The 23,025-nt window shown below is 35.6% G+C and overlaps 1 protein-coding gene across 2 annotated transcripts in view; it reads left to right on the top strand.

Annotated features, from left to right (window-relative positions):
• The window catches only part of GBE1 (1,4-alpha-glucan branching enzyme 1), a 383,033-nt gene that overhangs the window by 251,148 nt on the left and 108,860 nt on the right, over positions 1–23,025 (top strand). For both annotated transcript variants that reach the window (XM_004706425.2, XM_045286245.1), the window contains exons 8-9: positions 11,675–11,790; positions 18,229–18,356. In XM_004706425.2, coding sequence (XP_004706482.1) covers positions 11,675–11,790; positions 18,229–18,356 — 244 coding nt within the window. The remainder of the gene's footprint in view (positions 1–11,674; positions 11,791–18,228; positions 18,357–23,025) is intronic.

The following is a 23,025-nucleotide window of genomic DNA, read 5'->3' as shown; positions in this document are numbered from 1 at the left end:
CTTGCCTGTGTTTTACTTACCCAGTCAAGACCTAGAGATTGATTGCCATGCTACACACGTGCAGCTCTTATTTTCTAGGAGAGATTATGTTTCTCGTAGGATTTCCCCTTTTGGTTAGCCATCCAGTTCATTCACATTTTAAACATGTCTGTTTTGGGTGTTACCGGTACTTCCTTGGACATAACTAAACTGGTCATGGTTAAACATGGGTTTAACCCACGTGATATTCCAGGGTAAACATGTTGCCAGGATTCCTTAATGGGAATCACAGACTACATGCTCAACATGAAAAGAATCATATTTTGAGTGATCTAAGTAAGTAATTTTGTATTTTATTCATGGAAATACATCTTTAAATAGCTTTACCATGATAATTGCAAAATCAGGGTTAAAGGCATTCCAGTGTCATAAATATCACTTAAGCTACATTCATTCTAGTGAGGTAGAATTTTGGTCTTAACTCTTATTTCCTATTCCAATGACTATGAAAATATTATTCTTAACTATTGTATATTAGTTCAATTTTTTTACTCTTTTTGCTTTTTCAGAGTTAATATTTTTAGAACAATGAAACAAAATGTTCTTTTAAAATTTATATGCAGTTGTTTAACTTTGCAGTAGAAGTTTATATTTCGATGAACCGATCTTTTTTTCCCCATTGTTTTAACATTGAGGTCAGGTAGAGGCAGGGAAATTTTGTTAAGTTTATGTTGGAATATGAATGGAGTTTTAATAGGAGAAGAAAGTCCAGTGGTTCTTATATTTGATTATTTGGCGAGAGGGCAGAGAATAGGTTGGTTTTATTTTTCTTTTTGAATGTTAATGTCTACTCTTCAAGTTCTTTTGCAATACTATTATTGCCTAAAGCACACTTTTGATGTGGAAATTCAGGAAGATTTTAATATGAATTAATCTTTCATTTTGAATTTTAGTTTATGAAAAGATATACAATTAGATACAAATAACCTGTTACTGTAGTGCAGTGATATTACTTAATATAGTCCTTCTACTCATGCATGGTCCTGTGACTCCTACACAATCATTAGGTGGGTAAATCCAAATAAGGTACTCGAGGCCCACCAATAGGAGATTGGACAGCATCAATAATAATGTGAATAAGGTGTATCAAATCCTTCCTGGGTGGGATCATGCAATAAGATATATGGGAACCTTAATGAGTGAATTGGTCAGTTTTGTCATCCCTCTAGTTTTAAAGGGAGACTTGGAGAAACAAGGATGAGATGACAGTGCAACAAATGATAGTGGCTCAAGGTGGAAAGAAGCATGACCGCTGTTCCAGATGGTTGCAGTAGGACTTGCCAACTCACAGAACTAAGAGCTGTAACATTTTCCCAAGAAGCCTTTAAGCATGACCTATGACTGAGAGCAAGGGGAAGCTATTCTATTCAAGATCTGTGTGCTGAGGCAATACCATTACTTCTGAGTTATTCCTTATTTTTGATTATGCACTTGAAACTAGGCCTGATGGCATAAAGGGTTACCTGATGGACTGCTGACTGCAGAGCAGTTCAGAATCATCAGCCACCTGGAGGGGTAAATACAAGGCTTTCTACTCCCATGAAGAATTATAGTCTCAGGAGTCTACAGGGACAATTCAACCTTGTCCTCTAGGATCACTATGAATCAGCTTTAACTTAATGACAGTGAGACATCCCTGGTAAAACAGTACAGTCTATGACTGGTGAGCCAATGCATTAAACTATAGAATACAAACACTGAAGAAAAACAGAGAAGGGGCATACTTGTTTTAGATGATGGAGTGGTACAGCAGCTTGGAAAAGTTGGACATTTGGAAAATCTTTAACTTGTCTCTTAGGAACCAGCTTTGTGCTGGTAGTTATAAAATAAATTATTCACCTAATTACCCTCTTTTAAAAATTGATCACACCCAGGTTCAGAAAGATTTACTCAGTTTTGAAAACTTATCTAGAATATAATTTTCTTGACGTCTTATTCATGATCCATGTATTATAAATGCTTAGTTAACTTTCATTAAGTGCATTATAGCATTATTTTCTCATAAAGTGCATCAAACCAGGATACCTGATGTCTTTATTTTTACTGAATCGTATGAAAAATGTACGTTTAATGATTATTCACCTAGCTTGTATGGTTTGAGAGAATTTCACTTTTGTTTCTTCCATAACAACAATAAAAAAAGAGATTAACAACAAAAAATGCATTAAAAAGAATAAGCTTGAAAACAAAACTAGGAAAGTTAAGAAAATAAGAGGCCATATGGGAGCCCTGGTGGTGTGGTGGTTACATGTTGGATTGCAAGCTGAAAGATCAGCAGTTCAAAACCATGAAGCCACTCTGAGGGATAAAGACAAGACTTTGTCCTCGTGTAGAGAAACTCACAGGGGCAGTTCTACCCCGTCCTGTAGGGTGCTGTGAGCTGGCATTGACTCGATGGCAGTGAATTATGGAGAACTGGGACTATTGGAGAGTGCCGAGATTGAGGGAGGGGATTGATTTTTAGTGTGACGGCGAGAGTGCACAGTCCCTGGTAAAGGAAACAAGGGAAGGGACTAGAAAATAGGAAGAGTGACATTTTATAGGGAAAAATGTGCTATATAAATGAGAATTCCATATATGTGTGTGTATGCATGTATATATATATATAATCGTATATGTGTGTATGTGTATGTATATATATAAATATACATACATACATACATATATATATACATACACATACACACACCAGAACAATGCAATTAAAAGAAAAAAATAGTTGAGCATTATGTGATTGACTGTCACATTAAAAAAATAGCTTTCCATATTTTATTATTATCCTCATATTTGATGGCTAAATTAATACATATCTTTCCGCATAATCTGACGGTGTTGACTATGTACTGAAATCAATTTTTAAAAATTACACTAATGAATGGGCTTTTATTATGTGGTAAAAGTATATGCTTGGTGTATGTGCCTAATTCAGCTTTCTTGGACTATATATAGTGATTTCCAATAAATGTAATATGCTGTCTAATTTATCTTATAGTTCTCAAACTTAATTATCACTTTCTGAGAAGTCTAGTTTCTTCTTGCCAACTAGATTAATAGATTCTATTTTAATAATACCATGTTTTCCTTTGCATTATTATTCATTGTTATAATTAACTGCATATTATTATTTGTAAAATATCTGTCTCTTCCATTACAGTCTAAAGAGATATTGTGAACATCTTATCCATGACTATGTCCACAGCATCTAGCATTTTGTCTTGTCCAAAGCAGTTTCTCAAGAAATATTTGTTGAAAATATTGATAAATAACACACTGCTCAAAAATAAGGAAATTCCAATGTTTGCTTCTAAGTCTTACTTTGGGCTGAGATTAAACAAAAGTAATTATGTTTATGAATACTTTTTTCAAAATAACAATATTTGCCAAAATTTTTTAGAGCAATCAGTTCATTTCCAACAGTTTATATTTAAACAACTGTATTTTAAAACGCTTTTTCATTTATTAGGGACTCTGGTATAGGAATCCGAATTTACTCGATGGCAGTGATGTATCAGTGTTTGGATCACATTTTCTTTTTCAATTATTCCACGAAGACTTTTCATAACAGTGCTAAGGTTATCTTCCATTTTGCCCATGAGATGGAAAGAAGTTAAATAACTAGTTCAAACGTACACACTAATAAGACCTCATATTAGCCATATGGATATGTAGGGATTGTGTTGTTTCTAAAAATTGGGATACCAGGGGAAAAACTAACCACAAAAATTTACGCAGAGTAATGCTGATTGTGACAATATAAAATTAAATTTTAACAGGGTTTGTGAACTTAAAGAGAGTCTCACCTTTGCCTATTAGCAATTGAGTAATGCTGGGTACTTTATTTACACTTTTAAACATCCTGGTTTGCTGAACTAAATTGCATAGTTGATACCACAGCTTTGTTATATGAGACAATGTTATATGTGAAATGTGTGGAGTCTGGTACCTAAAACATATTCAGTAAATTTAAATGCCATTGAGTTTCCTTATAACTATTCTTCAAGTGCCCTGAATACTGGTTTCCATTGTCGATGGGGATACCTACAGATATACTTGTACATTAGAGATTTAGATACTATTTAGGAAAATAATACAAACTTTTGAACTACCAAAAGAATAATGATTGAAATATCTAAGTTTAAGATTTATTCTTAAGATCAATGCCAGACTATTTTCCTTGATTTCTTACCCTAGAAAACACACACACACACACACACACACACACACACACGCACACACACGTGCACACGCACGCACACACACGTGCACACGCCACACACACACACTTGTTGAGGAACACACTGTTCCTCATTTTCTTAGCCGTTCTCCCTGTTCATAAGCACACGATGCCCTGTTCACTGCCTTTCTGTGACACTTATGCACTTGTGTTCTCAGAGTATAGAAAACAACTTTTTATTGTTCTTCTAAATATCAGTATCTTTATATAGATTATCACAGGATAATGCTTGTCTCTTGCATTAAATAGTAATTATTTGGGGGTGTTAATCAAGCTAATTCCTATTATAGCTTTCATTTAGCCATTATTCTAATCTGTATAATCATCATTATTTTGGCAGGAGAAGGACATTTTATCCCAGGCTCTTTATGTGCTCCATCAGTCTATCTGCAGGGTCTGTATTATTCTCATTTGCGTGTGTTTTCCTCATTTATTTCTGATCCCATTTAAATATGTTTGTTCCTTTAACATGTTGCAAGTCATCTTTCAGAAAGCACTGGCTAAATATAAGTAAATGCTACATGCTTAAATATAAAGTTCTAATAAGATAGTGGAAAACTGTCAAGTTCAGTGATGTCTTTTTCCATAAAAACATGTTATAATAGTTTGTATTTCAGTTTAATATTATGAATAAATCAGAATGGACAAAATGGAAAAGAAATATGTGCATAATATTTCTAAACTTTTATAAGAAATAAAAACTAATTACCAATTATATTATATTTGTCTATTATGTGTAGCTGTACATGTTCAAACTGCTGACAGTTGTTTTGATGTGAATAACTAGCTTCATTTTATAGATAAGGTAAGAATTTTTTACCTTATATAAAAACATATATTTATCGATATACCTGCTGTGGAAGTGTGATATATATTCTTTTAACCAACAGTCATTTATCTGTAGCAAATAACAATACCTTAGTTTGAGGAGATATATAATTTAGATAATACTTAAACTAAACCAAATACTGCCAGTGTTCGGTTCCAACTTCTCGTAACCTGTAGGATAGGCTAGAACTGGTGCAGTGGGCTTCCAAGGCTGTAAATCTTTACTGAAGCCAACTGCCACATCTTCTCTGCTGAAGATGGTGCGTTCTACCCACTTGTCCTTCAGTTTGCCGCTGAGTGCTTATTGCAGGATTCTGCACTGCAAGGCTTCCCCCATAACATTGAATGTGTACTCATAGGGGGGTTTCCTATCTTGGGTTCCTCATTTGTAGACCTGGGGTGGGTCACCCTGTTTGAGCCCTTTATTCTGAAACAAGGAGCCCTGGTGGCACTGTCAGGTAATCATTGGACTCTTGTAAGGGCACCAGTTTGATCCCACTTCTGTGACAGAAAGAGGAGGCCACCTGCTCTCACAAAGGTCTCTCTGCATCAGAATTGGCTCAATGGCAGTGGGTTTGTTTGTGAAGCAGATGGTTCTAGTATCTGTTGATAATTTATTTGACAAGGATTAATGCTTTCAAAGATCACCGTTAGTAATAACCTCTGCGAGGAAGCATGAAATCGGAGTGTTTTCATAACAACAACTTTCTGGGTGGACGTTATTGCTGCGTTTAGATTTGTCTCTCTCCTTCATGTCCCATCATCCATGTGTGCTTTTGCTCCTGTCGTGTTGGTAATGACTTTGGTTCCTCATACCCAGAAACGCTGCTCTTAATTTGTCCAGTCTCCCTAAAGCAGATGAACAACCGTGCTAAGAATGTGGGTTCACTTAAAGTGGGGGAATCTGGAAAATGTCTCGAGTTGATTTTTTATTGTTATTAAGGATAATTCAAAACATTTAACCATCTAGAGGCACAACATGCTACCTTTCCAGCTTATTTCCTAGGGAATATCTGATTAGACCTAGGTTATACATGAACAAGTAAAGGTAATTTTAATACAATACTGAATATGTTAGTGATCATTTTGCCCATAAAAGAAAGACATTATAGTCTAATCAGAGAAGAGATAGTAGCTCAATGGAAGCAATCTGATTAAATAGTTTTACATAAAAAATAGTCACTGTGTTAGTCTAGGTACTTTAGAGAAACAAAGCCACAGAAACTCATGTATAAGAGAGACTTTTATATAAAGGTTAAGTGCATATCAAGAATATATTCCAACCCAGTGCTGCCCAAGCCCACAAGTCCAACATTAACCCATATGTCCAACACCACATGTCCATCACATAACATTATGTGTTATGTGTTGTGTCTTGTGTCCATAACACAACGTTAACCCATATGTCCATCCACAAAGTCCTCCTCCATCTCACAAAACAGACGCAATGATGCTGACTGCAGGAGGAAAGCCGAGTCAGTGAATGTGTAAACATCTCAGTGCTGGCAGGGGTGTCCACATGGCCCTTCCATCACCCAGGGCTGCATCTGGGTAAGTCCATGTGGCTTCTCCTCAGAGATGTCTTGCAGGAAGTGAGTCTTGCCAGCTAAAGCAGGGAACTGGCTATTGCAGCTGCACCCTGGTCCAACCATCAGAAAGCAAGACACCCGATAACTCGAAAGGCGAGTCTCACCGAGCCATTTATCCCTCCGCCCTTCAGTTAACCCCATATGTGTTTATCGGCCAGGTTGGCACAATAAACTAACTACCTCAGTCACACAGGATGAAATCCAGAAAATATTGTGATACTAAGAGAAAGAAAGACTTCGGTGTCATTATTTATAATAACTTCCTTTGTTCTAAAATTTATATTCTAACAGCTTCTTAATAGTTGAAAGAGCAATTTGTATCATTAAAGTTTTTACAGCTTATGAAATAATGTTGTTTAAAATTAATATATATGTACTAGACCCCATACAATTTCACTTGTCTAAAAGCCCAGATACATTTTATTATTTAGGATATTGTTAGATACTCATAAATATTACAAGTATTTTTTCATAATTTCTGGGGTTTTTTTCGTCCATAAGAAATTCCTAGTAAATAAATGTACAATACAAATTATAGAATGTATAAAACCTTAAAAAAGTTCAGTCTAATTAAAAATAAATTAATAGATAAATACTTTTCATTTTTTTAATGGTGATGCTTTAGAATATCAGTTTCATATGTTACTTTCATTGTAATTTAAGAATATACCAATATATCCTTTTGCACCAAGGAGAAAGTCCCAGAGTAGTGTCTTTTTGCAATCAATATTCTCAATTGAAATATTCACATAAAAATACCAGGGGTCACTATGTGATTTTAAAACATACAAGGTTTCAAAAGTTAACAGAAAAAAATGGAATTGAAAGTATTGGAAACTTTTCACAAGCTATTTGAAGCTTTTTATACTATCCAATAGTCACTAAGCTTTAAAGACTGTGGAATAATTAAGAAGAATATGCAATGTTATTCATATCATTAAGATCCATCGAATAATTTCTAAGTCATAGTAACTCCATGTGCCATTGTTAAATTATGGCTTATATTTATTTGTATACACTCTTGGTAGGTTTTGTAACATCCAGTCGACTAAGTGATTTGTTTTGAAATCCATGGAAGATATTTTAGACTGAGAATAAAACCAACATTTGGAAAATAGTCTAATGTTTATACTTATTCTCCAAGAAAATTAGGTTATACATAATGAGACAATCCACTTCTTCTTTTTTAATTTGAGATATATTTCCTAAATACTGGAATTATTTGTGGCAAATTTCCCTTAATAAATTCTCATTACTTGATTACAGGTTGAATATTTTACACATTTAAATCAATTAGATTCCTGATTATTTTGATTGCTAGAAATTCTTAAACGTATACATTACCCACTGATGTATTCAGTTTCCTCAATCATACACCTGTGATTTAAAATTTTAATTCACAGGAAAGTCAGCAGTATTTCATTATCCTTTTTTGTTTTTTTAGGAACTTTGTTTCAGCTTCTAGGGGGAAAATGGGAGTCATTTAATAGATTTGATGTAGATAACACAGTATGCTGACCCAGTGTTAGCATTTAACTTATTAATCAGTTTCAGAAATGAAGCTAATAAAATAGATTCACTCATACATATTAGCCACTGCGGTATACATACGTATATATTTGGACTTACCATCTAAATGTTAGTATCTAACTTCTGCAATTGTTTGGCGACTAGGTTGCCCTTTGGTTTATAAGGGCAGGCTTTTAAAACCTTATGTCAGTGTAACAACTTTGAAATTTAAGTCCTGCCATCTCTGTTGGAACACACCAAAGTTAAACTCTTGCCTCAATTTTGCTTAGATTTTTATGAGACTCTAATCTGTGTTTTAGTCTGTCTGATGACATTTAAAGGGGAAAAAAGTAAAATTATCTTTTTTATTATACCTATTGCCAGACATTTTCATACTTTGTGTCAGGGCAAACCATTCACTTGGGATGATCCACTTCATTTATTACTTGAACAAAATTTCCAATTCGGTGATGTTTTTGAATATATCTTGAACATTGAACATTGAACAAAATTTCCAATTCGGTGATGTTTTTTATTATATCTTCTTCTCAACTCCACAAAGAAGGAGAAATTGAATTTTTTGGCACTGGGTTTTTAAATTGTGGTGTTCAAAACAATTGTAGACATTCAGAAATCTAAGTTTTCACTGGTGACATTTTCCATAGCTTCCTTAAGGTCTATCTTAGATTTACTGTAGTAACTTTTTCATGTTTTAGATCAGCATTTTCACTGTCTATGTGTTTGCTGGTGGGCAGAGTGCAGAACAGAGTACCTCTTCCGAAGGTCCTCAAGTGTTTAGATTTTAGATTCATATTTAATTGTTTTACTTGGTTTTGAGATCTGGATACTTCTGAAATAAAATGACAGCGGGAAAATTTTTGTTGTTGCCTTTTTGTTTTATTTTGTTTTGATCTAGTTAACCTATGCTAAGTATTTTATAAGCCTATAAGAAAAGTTAACTTCTTTTGTGCAGAAAATATTTAATTAACCTTGTATGAAACTTCTGAGATTGCTATCATTGTTTGTCTGGTGGGGGGGTGTTGGATTTCAGAAGAGTTACCCATAGCCCCAGAACTGATGAGAGTGGTTCACTGTGCCTAAACTATTTGTACAAACCATGGGATTTATACACGCTTTGTTTCTGGGTGTATGTAATTTTCCATCTCTGAGATTAGAGTCTGTAACGAGCTTCCTTGCCAGACATTCATTCCACACGTGTTTTAACAAATCATTGCCAGTGGTGGCGCTGTGGGGTACGTGCTGACCACAAGATCTGCAGTGCAAACCTACTCTATGGGAGAAAGATGAAGCTATCGTCAAATATTTACAGCCTCTGAAACTTTAGATAGATAGGGTCATTGTAAGTCAGAATTAACCTGATGGCAGTTTACCTCCCACAACCCTTTTCCAGGGGTGGGGTGTTGCACGGAAGAGGATTATTGGAGTTTACAGGTTTCCTTTGGACAGTTGTATGCACTTGTATGATTTGCTGATTTTTCTTTCTTTCTTTCCTTAATCATCACTTCCTTTTCTTTCTACTTCCGTTCCTACCTACATCCTTTTCTTCATCTCTTCCTCCCTCCCCACCTCCTGTTTTTTAAATTGGTTTAGGCTCTAATAAAACATAGCCATGAGTCTAGCAATATGTTAAGTCCTGTGGGTATTTCTAGCGAATCACTGACCCTCGGGGGTTCTTTCAACCCCATGATACAAGTATTCTCGCCGAATTTGATTACAGTGATCTACCATAAATCTATTTTAAAAATAAGAAATGTATGTAGTACTTTGGATGATGCCATGTTTTAAAAAACCTGGTAAAATAAATAAACTTTTTTTTTTAATGAAGTTTCCCAATGTTTCATTTCAAGTGCTTCTGAACAGCAAAATATATATTAACAGTAGTGTGGCTTTATTTAAAAAGTATGTGTTCTTTTCAAAACATTAATCTCAAACTAGTTTATGTGATAGTATACACATTTATTGATGTGCTTTCTGAAATGCCCACATAGCAATTTTGTTGAAAATGTAATGTATTTTGATATTATATGTGATTTCTCTTGAAGTATTATAAAGTCTTTGCTTTTATTATTTTAATAGGAATTACTTTCCTTAAGCCCTGAATGTGTATGCATTAATGACATCATAAGTAATCTACCCCCATCAATGTTTGGGCCCAACAACTTAAAACTTCCTTGCTCTCTTTTACACCTATAGATATATGTATATATATGATGCTAGGATCTCCATGCTTTTTCTTTGTGTTGATTTTTAAAATTTCTGTAAGTTTTCAAAATCCAAAGTAACCTATTTAAAGCAGTTTACAGTTAAAATTCTGGTGTTGGCTGTGATGACTTAATCTCTACGTATGTCAGACTGCCCTTTAATATATGGAGATTTTAAAAATATACATACATTTCCAGTGGGTTAAAGATTTGTGTACACTATTACAGCTGTGTCATTAAACTAAATGAGGTATTAAAGTCTTAAAATCACTGCTATAATAAGATAGAGAATTCAACCATAACTGTTTGACTAAAAAAAAAAAATACTAATTGACGATGCCCTCTTTTCAATTGTCCAAAATAGACTTATTTCGTGTGGTGTTTGTAATTGAGTTGTACTGCTCTTCGCTTTCTTTCTGTTTTTATGGATATAGAGATTCTTTAACTTGTAGAACTTTCTACTTTGCTAAACATATGTATTGTTTTGTTTGTAATAGATTTTGGTTTTTTCACAACATGTCCAGTAATGTGATATTACACAACACGAGATTGATTTTTTTATGTCCTTTTTCTTTTACATTTTATTTTGAGATGAATCTGTTTAAAATTGTAACATGAGAACATAATTTAAAAAGGCAAACAATTGAGTTCAATTATTTTACTAACAATGTGTTTTTTAAAAAGAAAGTCAAATAGTTATCTTTATATTACATGAAAAGTGTCCAGGGAATGCAGACACTGGTAACAAGCATTTTATTGAACATTTTTAAATAATAATGTTAATTATTCTGTTTGCTGGGGACAACATATTGAACAAGAAATAATCCCTGTCCTTAGTGCCAGATGTTCACAATGTTTTCCACTCCTCAGTTTTCGTCTGATTTTTAATGATACTTATGGCTAAAGGAAATTAAATAAACTTGCCTTTTAAAAGGAGTTTCATCAAGCAAATTAAGTGTACGACAATATAGTTTTATATGTATTTAGATATCATTTGTATTTTTGATATTTATTGAATCAAACATCATAATTCTTGATATTAGGCCCTTTATAATTGTGACTAATTAGATGACCCAGTAGTGGGCAGTGCTTTGTTCTGTTGGATGTAGGTGGCAGTGGGTCAGAACCAACTCCACAGCACCTGATCACAAGGCCGTCATCCCGATCATTAAGCTTGTAGCACCTGATACATTGTGATTAAGCAACACACTCTCTAAACATTGTGCTGAAATATGTATTTCTTAATATTGTAGCTGGGAAGTTTTAAGATTTCTTCTGTCAAACATAAGATGGTGGTTGGAAGAATATGCCTTTGATGGATTTCGCTTTGATGGTGTTACGTCCATGCTCTATCATCACCATGGAATGGGTAAGTTTCGGATCTTCATAAATTCCTTTGCTTTGTTTTTTATTTTGTTCTTATTGAACATTGGTCTTCAAGTGTGGTATCCATGACAATGGTTGTAATCGCCATTATTATTGGCTTGACCCTTTATGTATGTCCTTTCCATAGGGTATGCTGGTCCCTTTGGGGGAAGATGTGGGGTGTGAAAAATTTTATTAATAAATTAATGATTTAGCTTAAAATATATCTATGTTCATGCTTTCATTTAAATGTAAGGAAACTATCAGAACCTCAAGGAGGTAAATCTGGCAGCATTTACAATGAAATATAAATAATAAAAATACCAAAGCGCACTTTTATGAGTGAATGAATTCCTTTGTACATTATATTCAGATGAAAATATATAAAACTTAAATCATGAATTTTCACTTAAATGTTGGTCGGGAATTTTTATTCTAAAACTTGTAACAAGAAAGGTAACCCTATAATCTTAATTGCTTAACATATGATATAGTGAATTATTTTGTGTTGTATTGTTTTTAATGCTAAAAAATTCTGTAATGTTCACTCATCAAGAACAATGTGAATGACTCTAAACTTGACATCTTGAAAACTGGCTGTCAAGAAAGAAGCTGAAAATAGCAGTGCAGCTAAGTTTGAAGTTTGGAGCCACTTGTTCTCAATCATGGTGCCCTTTCTATGAGAAATTTGTGGGTCACAAGTTGAATTCATGAAAGGTGATGGGTCTCTAATATCGCCCACTTGAAAAGCAAACACAGCTAAAGTCAGGAAAATCTTTCATATACCAAAATCCCTGCATGCCCCAGCAGAACCATCTTATCTTCAGGTCTGGGTACACACTGAGAACTATGCTGAGTTGGGAAAATTAATTGAATACCATGGAAAAGTGATGTGTAGACAGCCCAAAAAGTGGTGAAGATAAGAAACATAAAGGTATTCAGAGGTATATAACAGATTTTTATTTGCGGAATGAGAAATAACTATAATCAGATATAAAGAGAATATGAGAAAATGAGAAAAACTGTATATCAAAAGAAGACAAAATACACCAAGAATAATTGAGTTAAAATAATTAACATTGAGGCACAGTATATTCAATTTATTTTAAAAAACAAAAACACTGAGAAAGAGAATTCATCTTAAAACTTAAGAAATATATTCCTGAGGTTTTCATAAAAGCAAATGATATTTTATCATCACTAGAAAGAATGCCTACCTTGGGCATTATAGCTCTTTTAAAACTATTTATATGGACCAACGTGACAGAAGCAATTTGAAAGATAGGATAGGAAATTTAGGGAGCAATGAGTTTATGCTAATGGGAAGATGAGAATGGTTGCCTAACTCATAGATGGTAATAAGTGTCATCACATGTGACAGGTAGAAATTGTTAGATTGGTGGATGTTTAGCTGTGTCTAGTCTCAAGAACAATAAGATGAAATTTAATATAACAGAGAAAGAATTCATCACGAAGCATCCGCAGAAAAAAATAATTTATTTGCAAAGATTTTTTAAATGGCACTAATGACTACCAAAATGTCAGGGAAAATGAGTGTGATTCAAGTGTTTGAGATTTGACTTCTGGAAAGTTGGTGAAATAGGCAGACATGCTATGCAGACCCTCTACAACAAAGGCATGAGACACCAAATGAAACATGATAATTCTAGGACCCTGAGCGGAAAGATTAGAAAAGTGGCTTTAATACCAAGAGGAGGGAAAGCTGAACAAAAGCCATGAGAGAAGAGACAGATGTGTAAATGTGTTGTCCGCTAGCCTGATATGGTGCAGCCATCTGGAACTATGATAAGTAGCATGTTACTGAGACAGCAGCAGCCTGGCATACCAGTTACTGACAATGAAGAAAGTGGGGCTTCCCTGCTTCTTATACCTTCCTTGTGATCAGAAGCTTGCCCTATCTGCCCAGTGGCCAGTGATATGCCCTACCCTTACACAGCTACTGTTCTGACTGAGGCTGGGGTCACGTATTCTTGGACCCAGTTCAGGGAACACCATACCCAACTCTGAAAATGTAAGAACTTCACCCAATCAAACCAACAGAGTGTCCAGGGGTGTATCCTTGGCCAGCTATGCTGCCCCCAGCGTTCCCCTAGGGCCAAAATATTTCTGCCAAGAATCAAGCCCCCTGACCTCCCTCATCACCTGAGTCAGTATTAATTACTTCCGGATCAAGTTCCAGATCAGGTGCTGCAAGACAACGTGCACGATGGCAGGATGTCCATGTGTGACACCCCGGATCCCATGCCCCCCTCTGTTGTCAGAGGCGCTGACTCATTCACAGTGGACGCCATGCACCACGCAGTTTTCTCCTTTGTGGGGCGTGCACCTGTTCCAATCGTTGCCTTGCTTTATGGTTTCCCTCTTTTCTTACCCTTTAGTTTCTATTTTATTTCTCTAAACCCCCTTTTCCTTAACCATTATTTTCTCCATTCCTTTCTTCTCCATCCCTAATTTGGCACATATATATATAATTATTTTCTTCTTTTGTGCCCCCCTCCCCTTTACTTTTCTTTTTAGCGAGTAAATTGTTCTGTCTGGCTAAGGCTTGCCTGCTTTTTCGTGTTTGCTTTTTGTTGTTGATTCTTTACTCTATTTGCTGTTTTGCTCTGTTTTTTTTCCTTGCCCTAACTGACAAGACAACAATTGTGCGTACACATGCCAGTCACCCCTGAGCCTCTCTGGCAACCCACCTAATAGCCAGGGTCATTACCTAGCAGCCAAACTTTTTCTCAACTGGGCTACATGAACAGTGAGCAGAGGACTGTGCACATACTCACATTTCTATCACACGCACCTGAGGGCAGGTGGTGACTACCTAAGGACAGAACACACCAACAAAATACAAATACAACACTAAAGTATCTCTGAGACAAACATTTGGGGTTCACACAGAGAAACAAAATGGAGTGAATCAAACAAATGAACACAACATTGAGCCAACAGCTTTTTTAATGTAAGAAATGGCTTTGAAACTCCCTGACAAGGAATTCAAAAGAATGATATTTAAGTACTTTCAATAGACTGAAAGATTGAGAAAGCTGCATAAGACGTCAGACAAAGCACAGAAAAGCTGTAGAAAGTATCAGGAAAACACAAAAAGAAACTGATAAATGAAAAAAAAAGTCACTCAGCATAACTGTTTCCACTTGCTAACATATCATGAGGTGATGGGTGGTTTCAACATCGTTTTTTATTAAATCATAGTATTCCATTGTGTGTCTCTACCTGAGTTTCTTTATCTATGCTTCTCCTGATGGGAATTAGGTTGCTTCCAGCTTTTTGCTATTGTAGACTGCTGCTGTAAACATGGGGAGCGTATGTCTGTTCGTTTTCTTTCTCTTGCTACTTGGGGTATCTGGTTAAAGAGATCTTGTTGGGTCATAGAGTCTTTGTACTCTTAGGTGTTTCAGATAATGCCATGGCATTTTCCATAATGTTTGCACGTGTTTGTCATTCCACCAGTAGTTCAATCTCTCTACACCCTCTCCAGCATTTGTTGCTCTGTTTGGTTTTTTGTATTTTTTAATTTTGCTATCAATGTGGGTGTAAGGCATTCTCCCGTCATTGTTTTTACTTCATTCTCCCGAAAAGCTAGTGATTGTAATGTAAGCATTTTCTCACGTATTTGTTTGCCATTTGTGTGTCTTCTCTGGTGAATTCTGTGCTCATGCCTGTTGCCCACTTTTTAATTGAATTTTTTTCTTCTTATTATTGAGATGTTGCTGCATTCTGTCTGTTGTGTCATTGTTAAAGATATTTTCTCATTCTGTGAGATTTCGTTTTACTCTTTTGATGAAATACTTTTGAAGTGCATAAGTGTTTTATTATAATACATCCTAGGTATTTTTTTTGTTTTCTGCTACGTGTGATGCTTCCTTTATTATACATGATAGTCTGTGTATGTCTCATGACATGGAAGGAACTGGAAACAGTTATGCTAAGTAAAATTAGTCACTCACAAAGGGATAAATATATTTGTTTAATAATTTTATTGGGGGCTCATACAGCTCTTATCACACTCCATTGTGTCAAGCACATTTGTACCTTTGTTGCTATCGTTTTCAAAACATTTTCATTCTACTTGAGCCCTTGGTATCAGCTCCTCATTTTTTACCTCCCTCCCCCACTCTACCTCACTCATGAACCCTTGATAATTTATAAATTATTGTTTTTTCATGTCTTACACTGACCAATGTCTCCCTTCACCCAAATAATCCCCCTGGGAGGGGATTATATTATAGATCATTGTGATCGGTTCCCCCTTTCTTTTTCTACCTTCCTCTTCCCCTCTTGGTATCGCTACTCTCATAATTGGTCCTGAAGGGGTTATCTGTCCTGGATTCCCTGTGTTTCTAGCTCTTATCTGTACATGCTCTGGTCTAGCCGGATATGTAAGGTTGAATTGGGGTCATGATAGTGGGAGGGAGGGAACATTAAAGAACTAGAGGAAAGTTGTGTGTTTCAACCATTCTATACTGCACCCTGACTGGCTTATATCTTCCTTGTGACCCTGCTGTAAGAGTATGTCAAATTGTCTACAGATGGGCTTTGGGTCTCCTTACTCATTCACAATGATATGATTTTTTGTTCTGAGTCTTCGTTGCCTGACACCTGCTTCCATCGAACCCTCATGATCACACAGGCCAGTGTGCTTCTTCCATGTAGACTTTGTTGCTTCTCAGCTTGAAGGCCATTTGTTTATTTTCAAGCCTTTAAGACCCAAGACACTATATCTTTTGATAGCCCGGCACCATCAGCTTTCTTCACCACATTTGCTTATGCACCCATTTTGCCATCAGCAGTCATGTCGAGAAGCTAAGCATCATGAAATGCCAGGTTATTAGAACCAAGTGTTCTTGCATTGAGAGAGTACTTGAGTAGACACCCAATGTCCATCTGCTACCTGAATACTAAACCTATCATTATATATAAATATATTTACATATATATGTGCCTGTACTTAGACCTCTATAAATGCCCTTTACCTCCTAGTTCTCTTCTCTATTTCCTTCTACTTTCTTCTTGAAGAATGAATGTTTTATGAGTCCACTACTCAAACTCAAACTCACTGCCACTGAGTCAATGCTAACTCATAGCGACCCCCTGTTTCCAAGACTGTAACTGTTTCTGGGAGTAGAAAGCCCAGTCTTTCTCCTGAGGAGCAATTTGTGGTTTCAAACTGCCTACCTTGCAATCACAGCTCAACACATAACCAATACACCACCAGGGCTCCTTAGTAGAGTAGAGTAAATCAAAACCAAGATAAAGATAGCCTTCTGTTCTAAGGGCATGTACTCTTTTGATCTGGGTTCCCAAGCAATGAGGTAGAGAGCCTGTCTAGCTCCCACAAACCATATACCATTCCTTTTACATGCACATCTTAAAATCCACTTCAACAAGAGAGACTTCACCTCAGCTGGGTTCAGTGTGTCAAGATGGAAAGGTAGAAGACCATTCAGTTGTTGCCATACAACATTGTGCTAAAGTCACCTCAAGTCAACAGACACTGCAGCAAGAGTTTTAAGGCAACCTTACTGGAGACTCAAGTTTAAAATCTAATTCCTTATCATTTGATTTCCCTTTTGACCCACTTTGGAGTGGTACCAGTTTTTCATATCTATTGCCTTCTTTTGAAATGAGATTTTTCTATGTTTTGTCTAATTGATCTTGTTGAATTTTTTTATATTGTTCATTTTATTATTGTTTGTATTATATATGTTATTTATTATTGTTTGTATTATATATGTTTTTGTGTGTGAAGCATGAGTCTATAAAGACCAGGGTGTGGAAAAATGTAACAACAACAAATTGTTCAGGAAAGAAAGTCCACTGTCATGAGATCTGACTGAGATAAGTGAGTGGTAAGCTGAATGCAGTAAGGCAGACGTCCTGAAGATAGTGTCTTGGGGAAGAGTCGGTATATAAGCCCTAAGATGGAAATGTTCTTGGCATTTACCACAAATGTTCGTGGCATTTACCAAAAAAAAAAGATAGAGCAACAATGTCTATCTTAATGAATTTGATAAGGAGAAAAACGCTTGTGAAGAATAAATCCAACTCTTATTAGTGATTATAACTGGAAGTGGGAATTGTGAGGGAATCTTATTAATGTTACACATTTATATAACATGCCAATTTTGTGTAACATATTCTATATTTACAACCAGAAAAATGAAAAGTTTTCGCTTTGATTTATGAACTAACACTTTAACTACCTGACTGAACGTAATGTTCCCTTTAAATATACTGTGTAGAGTGAAATGTTTGGTAATGGACATTGTATGGCATCTCTATTCATTGCATTTTCCTACAATCGCCACTGAGATCCAAAAGAGAAAAAAATGGTATTTAAATATATTTACAGAATTAAGACTAGTAGGTTAACACAAGTCATGTATATATTGATATTTCTGTTCTGTAGGTGAAGGCTTTTCAGGTGACTACCATGCATATTTTGGACTACAAGTGGATGAAGATGCCTTGATTTATCTCATGTTGGCAAATCATCTGGCTCACACATTGTATCCAGATTCCGTAACAATAGCTGAGGTAAAATCATGATGAACTTGTCATCATTTTAACACATTTTAATACTTTTGTGTCACAAATAATTGTATAGCTAGAGGTGTACCCATATTATAAAACAGCTAACCTGAAGGGTTGGCACATTATTTAGAATTTCTTGTTTTGTATTTGAAGATAATATATAATAATTTGTCACTATTGTATTATTAAAAGGAAAATGCCAATGGATAGAAAATAAAGCAGCTTAATCAGTGGACAGGTCCTCATCATGAGCCCTTTAGCAGAGAAAGGAATTAAATATCAACGTATGTCTATGTCCTTATTTATTTATTTTCTTCCTGGTCTAATCATTAGAGATCGCATGTATCATTTCCTGAGAGCTTCTTTGAAGCTGTTCTTATTCTGATGTGATTACCTTTCTTGTTTATGTTATTGCTTTCGGATTGCCAAATGTTCACCACGTATTCATGATTACTGAAAGTTCATGATTCACTGTCCCAAAGCTGCACTATAATGATATAAGTTGGTATATGCATAATTGACAATTCTCCTCTTGGTGATAAATATGATAAATTAAGAAGTTTGTTAAATGCTTATGCTAATTTAGATTTAGTACTAAAATCCCCCTGGTTTTCTGAGTCTTCTAGCTAAGAATTATTATGAAAATTGAATTGAACAAGTTGAAACTGTTCTATACAAACTAGCGTTGTTGCTATATAAAATTAATAAGACTATTCTTAGGTAGTCAAAGTGCATTTTCACATATGACGGTAGGAAATAGTATTTGGAGGTCACAGTCTCCTTCCTGCAGTATGGAGTATTTGGGTCGCCTTTCTACTATATGTTGGTTTTCGGAACCAAAACTTTCCAACTAGATGAATCCCTCTTTTTTTTTATTTTTTTATGTGCTAATGCTGACTCATAGCGACTCCCTGTGGGTTTCCCAGACTAACTGTTTACAGGAATAGAAAACCCAGTCTTTTTCTCACAATGCTGCTCGCGATATCAAAATGCCAACCATGCTGATCGAAGGCCAACACATAACCACTGCACCACCAGGGCTTCTCTTGTGAGAACAGACGACCACATTTTTCTCCCATGAGTCTGAATTAGCAAGTAGTAGCTAAGCACTTAGCCACTATGCCACCAGGGCTCCTTGGAAACAGCAGAACGCATCACCATAGAGTTAATTACAACTCACCGTGACCTTATAAAGTGGACAGTTTCCTAGGGTGACCAAGATTCGCAAGAGTAGATAGCTTGGTCTTTCTCCTCTTAAGCAGCTAGTGGTTCGAAGCCCTGAGCTCAAGGTTAGCAGCCCAGCATTTAAACCGCTATGCAACCAGAGCTCCTTGGCAGTACAGCAATAACCAACTAAACCCAGTGCCATTGAGTCCGTTCCGACTCATAGCAACCCTATAAGAGAGAAGAGCTGCCCTGTGGGTTTTCTGAGAATATCAATCTCAATGAGAGTAGATAACCGCATGTTTCCCCCACAGAATAGCTGGCATTTCAGGCAGCTGACCTTGCAGTTAGCAGCCTAATGTGTAGCCTACAAGAGGCTCTACATTCCTGAAATGAGTTTTTAAGTAGGATTAAAAGAAAAAGATGTAATACAATTTTGATGCTCAAAATCATGTTACACTTTCTCCCAAACTACACTTAACCATAACCTATAGCCCACTGCGATTGAGACATGGCAACCGTATGCTGGGTTCCCCAGGCTGCACACATTCAGAGTAGGCTAGCAATCACAGTGCATCAGGCTTTCAAATGGTTGGCTTTATGTGTTAAATATTGCTTATATAATAATAATGAGCATATTATAAAAATTTATTTTGCCATGTATGCATTTTATCTATCAAACATTAAAAAGTTCATTGTTTTGTCAGGTACATTTATAGAAATTCAAAGCAGATATATCATATATGACAAATTACTATAGACAATTAATTGCTGCAAAACATTTTAAAAGGTACTGAAGGAAAAATGATGCAATTATTTAATGCATGGAGTTTAAAATTGTTACATTGATCTTTCTTTTCATTTCAAGTAAAATAGTTTCATCATCTAGGGAGCTCTTGCTTGCTTATTAGTGTTTCCACCAATGAAACTTAGAAACTTTAGCCTACTTTATATTACTTGGTTTTAGATTTTTAAACAAGTTGTGTCTTCAATTTAGTCTACTTAAATTGAAAACGACTTCAATTTCAATACATCACTTTTCTGTCTAGTGGGAGTCTTTTCAAAAGTGGAATTGATCCTTATGAACATTTTTTTAAAGGAGAGGGATATGGAATAAAGAATAAGTAATACAATTTTATATGAAATCCTAGAGTCAAAATTTGAATTTTTTGTAATATAAAATTGAAACTTTTGTTTCCAAAATGTTTTTAACAGTCTACGTGGTTATGTGTATAGGATTAATAGGAAGCATTTTTTTATTGCAGGCTCCCCTTTGCAGTACTCATAAGTATTACTTAGTAAATAATTCAAGTGATTTTAACTTTATTTGGAACACATGTGTTAGGCCAAGTTGACTAGAGAAACACATATTATAAAATTCATGTCTAAGATAAAACTTTATATCAAGAATTAATTATATATCAAAAAGTATCCCAGCCCAGTTCAACTCAAGTCCAAAGTCCGCTTCTAGTCCATAAGTCCCTCTTCAGACTCACGCAGCCACATGCAATGATGCAGGAGGCAGGAAGAACACTGGCCATTGGTGGCAAAGTTTTATAGATCCATGCTTACTGGAAACATGATAGGACTCAAGCAACTCTCGGGGTGACCACAAAGCTGGAAGGTGAAGGCAGAGATCGAGAAGGTTCCGAGAGTCCTCCTTATGAGAAGGCCACACTTACAAGGAGGCACCATCAGGCAATGACCTGATTGACAGGTTGGATACCACCCCATACACTTTCATATATCAAGTTGACTTAAATGTATCTAACTACTACAACACGTAATGTTTTTATTATGCTATGACATTAGGAATCCATTTTTATATTTGTTTTGGTATCCTTTATATATTCTTTCTTTAAAAAATTTCAAATAACTCATTAAATCCAAGTCAGCGTGGAGTTAGACAGCATACTGGGATTCAGATTTAGAAGATCAGACCAATTGGTACCCAAATACTTTTCTTAGAAGACTGTTTTCTATCACACTAGCCCCTACAGAATCCTGCTAAGCTAAGTATAGAACACTCCTAAGTGTTTTTCTTGAAAGAAAATCTCTTGATCTTTAATACAACCTATCACTAGTCATTCTTGATTTAGGTTTTATGAGAGCTCTTGGAAAGTCAATTGTTCTGCCTTAATTAATATTCTGTATTTTACTTCTCTGGGTTCGAACACCCATTGCAGTGACTTCTAATATCCATTGCAGTGGCTACACAGAACTCACAGACAAAATTCACAATTAAAGGGTTTACTAAGGAAGTTAGTGATTGTAATACCAGAGAGTAAGGCTCAGAATAGTTGTTTAGCAGGTATATGTTAAAAGTTCTCTGGGTCTTCTAATAAATGCCCAAAAGGCATGCCACTCCACTGGAAGTGGCATGAACCCAAAGGTGTTCAGCTCAAGCTCTATAGGTGAACAAACCCAGTTCTTAAAATAAGTGCTAAGAGGTACCCCACCCACTCTTCAAAGCCAGCCTCCTGCACAAAAGCATTCAGCTCTACCTGTTCTGTGGGTTGGGAAGTCCGCCCCTCTGTTCCATGCTCGGACTCCTTGTTCTGTTGCTGTTTTAGGGATATTATTGCTGTCTTTGGATTCAGGAGGTTCACTGCTCATGAATCTTGGGTCCACAGTATGTGCTTCACTGCTGGCTCTTGCTAATAATGCAATCCTTCCGCCTACTTCTCAGAGGGCTCATTTTATACACAGCAGGATGGCATTCCAGGGAATCCTATTCCCAATTACTCACAGAAAAGACTAATTAAAACAAACTATCCTGAACTCCTTAATATATAATTATTGAATTAAGTCTTAAACTAAGAAATTTGAGTTTTGGATTATTAGCTACTGAAAGTTTTGAAAGGCAGTCATGAGACTTCCATAAGATTTTAATTTTGTAATATTTTGTGTAGAGAATGAAAACGAATTCCAATAGGAAACATAACAGTCTAGGGCAGCAATAATAATGATTAAATAGGACAGTGGCTATAGAAATGAACCAAAGGAAATGGAATTCTTTGAAAAGATGCTTTGAAATTAGAAGTAATATTACTGAACTCATATTTTGCATCAGTGGTTACAATAACTGACTTGATTACATCTGAGTCTTTATAACAGATATCAAAAGCTAAACCAAAACCTTTGCACTCTCATAGATTCCCAATCAGATTAGATTAGAACTGCCCATGGAGTTTCCATATCTATAGATCTTTACTGAAACAGGCTGCCACGTTTTTCTCCCAGAGCTGCTGGTGGGTTCAAACCACAAACCTTTTGATTACCTAACTACATAATCGCTGGGCCACTAGAGCTCTTCTATGAAATGGTTTAACTTGTGTTTTGGATGGATTATTTATTTGATTAGCAATAGTCGAGAGAAGGCAGGACAAACTAGACAGAATCTTTGCAAAAAGACTTAACACTAAAACCTATGTATCATTAGCAATTCAAAGGCACCAGCCACTCTTTCAGTGAAAGATGAGGTTTTCTACTCTTCTAAAGAATCGTA

Source organism: Echinops telfairi, unplaced genomic scaffold (assembly GCF_000313985.2).
Source record: "Echinops telfairi isolate 266 unplaced genomic scaffold, ASM31398v2 ScPeMD7_6;HRSCAF=24_1, whole genome shotgun sequence".
Taxonomy (NCBI): Eukaryota; Metazoa; Chordata; class Mammalia; order Afrosoricida; family Tenrecidae; genus Echinops; species Echinops telfairi.
Note: the sequence above shows the minus strand (reverse complement) of the source record. Positions and strands in the feature narration are given on the sequence as shown.